At 46.0% G+C, this 9,320-nt stretch overlaps 1 protein-coding gene across 1 annotated transcript in view; it reads left to right on the top strand.

Moving 5' to 3' along the window:
• The first annotated feature begins 2,937 nt into the window (after positions 1-2,937).
• Positions 2,938-9,320, top strand: part of lama5 (laminin, alpha 5) — a 255,832-nt gene continuing 249,449 nt past the window's right edge. The window contains exon 1 of the mRNA XM_064956204.1: positions 2,938-3,484. Within this exon, the coding sequence (XP_064812276.1) occupies positions 3,182-3,484 (303 nt within the window). The 5' untranslated portion in view covers positions 2,938-3,181. The remainder of the gene's footprint in view (positions 3,485-9,320) is intronic.

Here is a 9,320-nt window from a genome sequence, read left to right on the forward strand (position 1 = left end):
TATAATTCACTGTATCACAATTCCAGTGGGTCAGAAGTTTACATACACTAAGTTGACTGTGCCTTTAAACGGCTTGGGAAATTCCAGAAAATGATGTCATTACTTTAGAAGATTCTGATAGGCTAATTGACATCATTTGAGTCAATTGGAGGTGTACCTGTGGATGTATTTCAAGGCCTATCTTCAAACTAAGTGCCTCTTTGCTTGACATCATGGAAAAATCTAAAGAAATCAGCCAAGACCTCAGAAAAAAAATTGCAGACCTCCACAAGTCTGGTTAATCCTGGGGAGCAATTTTCAAACGCCTGAAGGCACCATGTTCATCTGTAAAAACAATAGTACGCAAGTATAAACACCATGGGTCCACGCAGCCATCATACCGCTCAGGAAGGAGACACGTTCTGTCTCCTAGAGATGAACGTACTTTGGTGCGAAAAGTGCAAATCAATCCCAGAACAACAGCAAAGGACCTTGTGAAGATGCTGGAGGAAACAGGTACAAAAGTATCTATATCCACAGTGAACCGAGTCCTATATCGACATAACCTGAAAGGCCTCTCAGCAAAGAAGAAGCCACTGCTCCAAAACCCCCATAAAAAAAGCCAGACTACGGTTTGCAACTGCACATGAGGACAAAGATCGCACTTTTTGTCCTCTGGTCTGATGAAACAAAAATAGAACTGTTTGGCCATAATGACCATTGTTATGTTGAGGAAAAAGGAGGAGCCTTGCAAGCTGAAGAACACCATCCCAACCGTGAACTCGCTGTTGGCTGGGCTCCCTGCCTGTGCCATTAAACCCCTACAACTCATCCAGAACGCCGCAGCCCGTCTGGTGTTCAACCTTCCCAAGTTCTCTCACGTCACCCCGCTCCTCCGCTCTCTCCACTGGCTTCCAGTTGAAGCTCGCATCCGCTACAAGACCATGGTGCTTGCCTACGGAGCTGTGAGGGGAACGGCACCGCAGTACCTCCAGGCTCTGATCAGGCCCTACACCCAAGCAAGGGCACTGCGTTCATCCACCTCTGGCCTGCTCGCCTCCCTACCACTGAGGAAGTACAGTTCCCGCTCAGCCCAGTCAAAACTGTTCGCTGCTCTGGCCCCCCAATGGTGGAACAAACTCCCTCACGACGCCAGGACAGCGGAGTCAATCACCACCTTCCGGAGACACCTGAAACCCCACCTCTTCAAGGAATACCTAGGATAGGATAAGTAATCCTTCTCACCCCCCTTAATGATTTAGATGCACTATTGTAAAGTGGCTGTTCCACTGGATGTCAGAAGGTGAATTCACCAATTTGTAAGTCGCTCTGGATAAGAGCGTCTGCTAAATGACTTAAATGTAAATGTGAAGCACGGGGGTGGCGGCATCATGTGGGCGTGCTTTGTTGCAGGAGGGACTGGTTTAAATGTATTTGGCTAAGGTGTGTGTAAATGTCCGACTTCAACTGTACATACAATATCTATCTCAAGCTGAAGAACACCATCCCAACCGTGAAGCACGGGGGTGGCGGCATCATGTGGGCGTGCTTTGTTGCAGGTGGGACTGGTTTAAATGTATTTGGCTAAGGTGTGTGTAAATGTCCGACTTCAACTGTACATACAATATCTATCTCTGGCAGTATTGTAAAACCCACAGCCGATCCAGTTACAAGATTCTGCCTGTCTACTGCCTACCTGTCTACTGCCTACCTGTCTACTGCCTACCTGTCTACTGCCTACCTGGCTGGAACTATAATACTGCCTACCTGTCTACTGCCTACCTGTCTACTGCCTACCTGTCTACTGCCTACCTGTCTACTGCCTACCTGGCTGGAACTATAATACTGCCTACCTGTCTACTGCCTACCTGTCTACTGCCTACCTGTCTACTGCCTATCTGGCTGGAACTATAATACTGCCTACCTGTCTACTGCCTACCTGGCTGGAACTATAATACTGCCTACCTTGAAAGTAGGCCTTGAAATACATCCACAGGTACACCACCAATTGACTCAAATAATGTCAAGTAGCCTATCAGAAGCTTCTAAAGCCATGACATCATTTTCTGGCATTTTCCAAGCTGTTTAAAGGCACAGTCAACTTAGTGTATGTAAACTTCTGACCCACTGGAATTGTGATACAGTGAATTATAAGTGAAATTATCTGTCTAAACAATTGTTGGAAAAATTACTTGTGTCATGCACAAAGTAGATGTCCTAACCGACTTGCCAAAACTATAGTTTGTTAACAATAAATTTGTGGAGTGGTTGAAAAACTAGTTTTAATGACTCCAACCTAAGTGTATGTAAACTTCTGTCTTTAACTGTATAATGTTTGACTAAAACGTAACAATTTCAAACCTTATTTACATTGGTATAGGATGATGACACATCTCTCTACTATGTGTGGTAATACTTGGTAACAGATGACTTAATATAACATCACTTGGAGCTGTTTTCCTGGTGTTTTTACATTATTTTATGTCCAACAATGATCATTTCACACACACCAATAAAACTTGGGGGGGGGGGCAAATAAAACCACCTATGGGCCAAATTCGGCCCGCGGGACGCCAGTTGGGGAACCCTGCACTTGGCTATATATTCTTGGGTGTAGGACCTATATATTCATAGATTGCATTTGGATTAACTGGTACGGTGTTATTTAGGTTATTCGTTCTGACATTCTTGATTTCTTGTTTCTATTTTGTTGTTTATTAGTATGTGTGTATATTTACATTTTACTGCACCGTTGGGGAGCTTCCCGCTGCAACCGCTATAACATCTGTGTACGCGAACAATACACTTTTATTTTATTTGAGCCAGTCAACCTTGGCGCTGAGCTACCTCGTTCAGCCACTAAGGGCAGAAAAAGAGAGAGGGAATTGAATTGAGAGAGGAGGGGAGGGAGAGAGAACAGAGCACAGATAGTTAGGTGCTCGCCGGAGCGAGAGATACACAGCCACCACAGCAAAAGCAGAGCGCATCGACTGTTGTGCACTTCTTTACCGCGCAACGATTCGGAGTTAAACTCTAATTCATATCGTTGTTATATACTTCCGATGGTAGCCTACTTTGTAACAACACAGTAAGGTTATAATCTCGGCTCTTCTTTTCTTGAACATTTCTATTAGTTTTGTCCGTTGTAGCCTAGTTGCCTATTTATCTAACGAACCGCAGAGTAGAGCGCCGGCAGGTGAAGATGGCGAGGGGACTGGTGTTGGGGACTGTATCCCCGGCGGCTGGCGGCCCTACACAACTTGCGTTGCTGCTGTTATACCCCTTAATCTGCGGCCTCTCGGCGCAGGGGCAGGAACTGCCCACCAACGGGTTGAATGGCTACAGCCTACACCCACCTTATTTTAACCTGGCAGAAGGGACCAAAATCACAGCGACAGCAACCTGTGGAGAGGGGGACAATGGAAGGTCGATACACGATTTGTATTGCAAGCTGGTCGGGGGGCCAGTGTCAGGGGACCCGAGTCACCAGAGCCAAACCATCCAGGTAAGAACATGAGCTACATTTTATTCAACCTGTATTTGTTGGTTCAATGGTGTACAACACACCCTAGCAGCCCCCGTAAGGCGGGTGGCCCCACGGCCTCTGGCGGCCCCCAAGCCAAAATAAGGTCGGTCGGCCCCCACCCTTTCCCCAGATAGCATAAGAACAGGTCATATGCCAATTGCCAAAATGTTTAGAACTACAGGGAAATAAGCTGTAAAAATGATAAATGTTCACTCCGCCTCATGGCAAAATGTGTAGAACAGCAAGAAATGTGTTTTAAAAATTCAAAATTCTCTCAGAGATCTCCATTTGCTCTGTTAAATATACCCATTGAAATTGACTTTGCTAGCAACAGTGAATAGATGTAGTTATTAAGAGATCTCAATGATCGTTGTCATGATAGCACATTGGTTGAAGTCAGTGACACATTTTAAAGCTTGGTTAAAACTCTGGATGGGAGACCAATTGAATAGCTGTAGTTAGATCAACTCTCCAGTAGGTTGTGCTACCCAGCCTGAAGTTGTTTTTTTTCTGAATGTGGATCATACATAATGTTGAAAATCTGAAGTTGTTTCAAAGGTACAAATTCAATATTTTATACAAGGTTTGTCTGTGTTGGAAATTGGTTAGAATGAAGACATAATTCTGTTGTTGAAATTCCACCCTCAAAACAACAGTTTAATTGTTTTTTTTTTCAAATCCAATGTATTTTACACAAAGATTCCACGTCACAATACGTTGACAAATGATGTTGAAACAACATTGATTAAACCAGTTTGATAAAACAAGGCTAGTTTTTTTTTAAATGAACTTAATTCCTATAACTAACTAAAAAGTTGTTAATCAATCAAATTGATTTATAAAGTCCTTCTTACATCAGCTGATATCTCAAAGTGCTGTACAGAAACCCAGCCTAAAACCCCAAACAGCAAGCAATGCAGATGTAGAAGCACGGTGGCTAGGAGAAACTCCCTCGAAAAGCCAGAACCTAGGAAGAACCCCAGAGAGGAACCAGGCTCTGAGGGGTGGGCCAGTCCTCTTCTGGCTGTGCCAGGTAGAGATTATAACAGAACATGGCCAAGATGTTCAAACGTTCATAGATGACCAGCAGGGTCAAATAATAATAATCACAGTGGTTGTAGAGGGTGCAACAGGTCAGCACGTCAGGAGTAAATGTCAGTTGGCTTTTCATAGCCAATCATTCAGAGTTAGAGACAGCAGGTGTGGTAGAGGGAGAGAGTCCAAAACAGCAGGTCTGGGACAGGTAGCATGTCCGGTGAACAGGTCAGGGTTCCATAGCCGCAGGCAGAACAGTTGAAACTGGAACAGCAGCACAACCAGGTGGACTGGGGACAGCAAGGAGTCATCAGGCCAGGTAGTCCTGAGGCATGGTCCTAAGGCTCAGGTCCTCCGAGAGAGAGAAAGAAAGAGAGAAAGAGAGAATTAGAGAGAGCATACTTAAATTCACACAGGACACCGGATAAGACAGGAGAAATATTCCAGATATAACAAACTGTCCCTAGCCTCCCGACACACAAACTACTGCAGCATAAATACTGGAGGCTGAGACAGGAGGGGTCAGGAGACACTGTGGCCCCATCTGATGAATACCCCGGACAGGGCCATACAGGAAGGATATAACCCCACCCACTTTGCCAAAGCACAGCCCCCAACACCACTGTTCGTCGTATTATTAAAACCTTTATATAACTTTCTTCCCCTCCTGTTTTGACATTCCTGGGGGTGAGTGACCTGTGCCGTGCGCGCTGTGAACCAAGCAACTGCTGAGTTGTTGCCTAGATATTTGTCCTACTTCAGAATTTCAGTTAAACTCTTTGACGAGCAGCACCTTCCGTAGCTGAGGAACGCTCAACTTCCGTTATCTTATATATCGAGGGGCGGAGCTGAGAATTGATAACTGGTCGTCTGATCTGCCTAGCAACAACATTGAGTCTGTCAATACTAAAAAAAAACGTACGATTCTGAAAATGCTTACCTTGTACCTATGTCTGTCCTGTACCCTACGTCTGTCCTGTACCCTATGTCTGTCCTGTACCCTATGTCTGTCCTGTACCCTACGTCTGTCCTGTACCCTATGTCTGTCCTGTACCCTATGTCTGTCCTGTACCTATGTCTGTCCTGTACCCTATGTCTGTCCTGTACCCTATGTCTGTCCTGTACCCTACGTCTGTCCTGTACCCTACGTCTGTCCTGTACCCTATGTCTGTCCTGTACCCTATGTCTGTCCTGTACCCTACGTCTGTCCTGTACCCTACGTCTGTCCTGTACCCTACGTCTGTCCTGTACCCTATGTCTGTCCTGTACCCTATGTCTGTCCTGTACCCTACGTCTGTCCTGTACCCTATGTCTGTCCTGTACCCTAAGTCTGTCCTGTACCCTATGTCTGTCCTGTACCCTATGTCTGTCCTGTACCCTACGTCTGTCCTGTACCCTATGTCTGTCCTGTACCCTATGTCTGTCCTGTACCCTATGTCTGTCCTGTACCCTATGTCTGTCCTGTACCCTATGTCTGTCCTGTACCCTATGTCTGTCCTGTACCCTATGTCTGTCCTGTACCCTACGTCTGTCCTGTACCCTACGTCTGTCCTGTACCCTACGTCTGTCCTGTACCCTATGTCTGTCCTGTACCCTATGTCTGTCCTGTACCCTACGTCTGTCCTGTACCTATGTCTGTCCTGTACCCTACGTCTGTCCTGTACCCTATGTCTGTCCTGTACCCTATGTCTGTCCTGTACCCTATGTCTGTCCTGTACCCTATGTCTGTCCTGTACCTATGTCTGTCCTGTACCCTACGTCTGTCCTGTACCCTATGTCTGTCCTGTACCCTATGTCTGTCCTGTACCCTATGTCTGTCCTGTACCCTATGTCTGTCCTGTACCCTATGTCTGTCCTGTACCCTATGTCTGTCCTGTACCCTATGTCTGTCCTGTACCCTATGTCTGTCCTGTACCTATGTCTGTCCTGTACCCTACGTCTGTCCTGTACCCTATGTCTGTCCTGTACCCTACGTCTGTCCTGTACCCTATGTCTGTCCTGTACCCTATGTCTGTCCTGTACCCTATGTCTGTCCTGTACCCTATGTCTGTCCTGTACCCTATGTCTGTCCTGTACCCTATGTCTGTCCTGTACCCTATGTCTGTCCTGTACCCTACGTCTGTCCTGTACCCTATGTCTGTCCTGTACCCTATGTCTGTCCTGTACCCTATGTCTGTCCTGTACCCTATGTCTGTCCTGTACCCTATGTCTGTCCTGTACCCTATGTCTGTCCTGTACAACTGCGGTTCTTCTGAAATTCATACTCTTAATTTTAAAAAACTTTGATCGAAAACACTTTTTTCCTCAATTGTGTTTCTTAACTCATATGAGCTTGTGCCAATTGAATCTTCATTACATAGGATGTCAAAGCTGCTACAGATGACATATATTAATTTGATCATCCTGTTGTTGCAGGAAATTTCCTGTACAGCAGGAAATGAAAACTTGTAATATATTCAATTTTTTTCTAAACTATTCTAAAGTTTGTCATTTCTATTTAAAAATTTGTCAGACTTTGCGCAGTGGCTAAAGGGCGCTGTACTGCAGCGCCAGCTGTGCCACAAGAGACTCAGGCTCTGTCGTAACCGGCCGCGACCGGGAGGTCCGTGGGGCGACGCACAATTGGCCTAGCCTTGTCCGGGTTAGGGAGGGTCTGGCCGGTAGGGATATCCTTGTCTCATCGTACACCAGCGACTCCTGTGGTGGGCCGGGCGCAGTGCGCGCTGGCCAGGTCGCCAGGTGCACGGTGTTTCCTCCGACACATTGGTGCGGCTGGCTTCCGGGTTGGATGCGCGCTGTGTTAAGAAGCAGTGTGGCTTGGTTGGGTTGTGTATCGGAGGACGCATGACTTTCAACCTTCGTTTCTCCGGAGCCATACGGGAGTTGTAGCGATGAGACAAGATAGTAGCGACTAAACAATTGGAAACCACGAAATTGGGAAGAAAAAGGGGTAAAAAAAAAAATATTTAAAAAAAATGTCAGACTTGATTTTCCCTACCGAAAAATGTATCAACCCCTACAAAAACATTTTAATGAACTATGACCCACATTCTGATCCTGTTGCTCCTGTTGAGATACGGCATCAGTGCATCTCCAGGTGATCAACACACAAAAGTCGGTGGTTTTATTTAATAAAAGTTTGAATTAAAAGTATGAATTTCAGCAGCCTGTGGAAGAACCGCATAGATACAGGACAGATGTAGGTACAGGACAGACATAGGTACAGGACAGACATAGGTACAGGACAGACATAGGTACAGGACAGACATAGGTACAGGACAGACATAGGTACAGGACAGACATAGGTACAGGACAGACATAGGTACAGGACAGACATAGGTACAGTAGGTACAGGACAGACATAGGTACAGGACAGATGTAGGTACAGGACAGACATAGGTACAGTAGGTACAGGACAGACATAGGTACAGTAGGTACAGGACAGACATAGGTACAGGACAGACATAGGTACAGGACAGATGTAGGTACAGGACAGACATAGGTACAGGACAGACATAGGTACAGGACAGATGTAGGTACAGGACAGACATAGGTACAGGACAGATGTAGGTACAGGACAGACATAGGTACAGTAGGTACAGGACAGACATAGGTACAGTAGGTACAGGACAGACATAGGTACAGGACAGACATAGGTACAGGACAGACATAGGTACAGGACAGATGTAGGTACAGGACAGACATAGGTACAGGACAGACATAGGTACAGGACAGACATAGGTACAGGACAGATGTAGGTACAGGACAGACATAGGTACAGGACAGATGTAGGTACAGGACAGACATAGGTACAGGACAGATGTAGGTACAGGACAGACATAGGTACAGTAGGTACAGGACAGACATAGGTACAGGACAGACATAGGTACAGTAGGTACAGGACAGACATAGGTACAGTAGGTACAGGACAGACATAGGTACAGGACAGACATAGGTACAGGACAGATGTAGGTACAGGACAGACATAGGTACAGGACAGACATAGGTACAGGACAGACATAGGTACAGGACAGACATAGGTACAGGACAGATGTAGGTACAGGACAGACATAGGTACAGTAGGTACAGGACAGACATAGGTACAGGACAGACATAGGTACAGGACAGACATAGGTACAGGACAGACATAGGTACAGGACAGATGTAGGTACAGGACAGACATAGGTACAGGACAGACATAGGTACAGGACAGACATAGGTACAGGACAGATGTAGGTACAGGACAGACATAGGTACAGGACAGATGTAGGTACAGGACAGACATAGGTACAGGACAGACATAGGTACAGGACAGATGTAGGTACAGGACAGACATAGGTACAGGACAGATGTAGGTACAGGACAGACATAGGTACAGGACAGATGTAGGTACAGGACAGACATAGGTACAGTAGGTACAGGACAGACATAGGTACAGGACAGACATAGGTACAGTAGGTACAGGACAGACATAGGTACAGTAGGTACAGGACAGACATAGGTACAGGACAGACATAGGTACAGGACAGATGTAGGTACAGGACAGACATAGGTACAGGACAGACATAGGTACAGGACAGACATAGGTACAGGACAGACATAGGTACAGGACAGATGTAGGTACAGGACAGACATAGGTACAGTAGGTACAGGACAGACATAGGTACAGGACAGACATAGGTACAGGACAGACATAGGTACAGGACAGACATAGGTACAGGACAGATGTAGGTACAGGACAGACATAGGTACAGGACAGACATAGGTACAGGACAGACAT

This window comes from Oncorhynchus masou, chromosome 33 (genome assembly GCF_036934945.1).
Source record: "Oncorhynchus masou masou isolate Uvic2021 chromosome 33, UVic_Omas_1.1, whole genome shotgun sequence".
Taxonomy (NCBI): domain Eukaryota; kingdom Metazoa; phylum Chordata; class Actinopteri; order Salmoniformes; family Salmonidae; genus Oncorhynchus; species Oncorhynchus masou.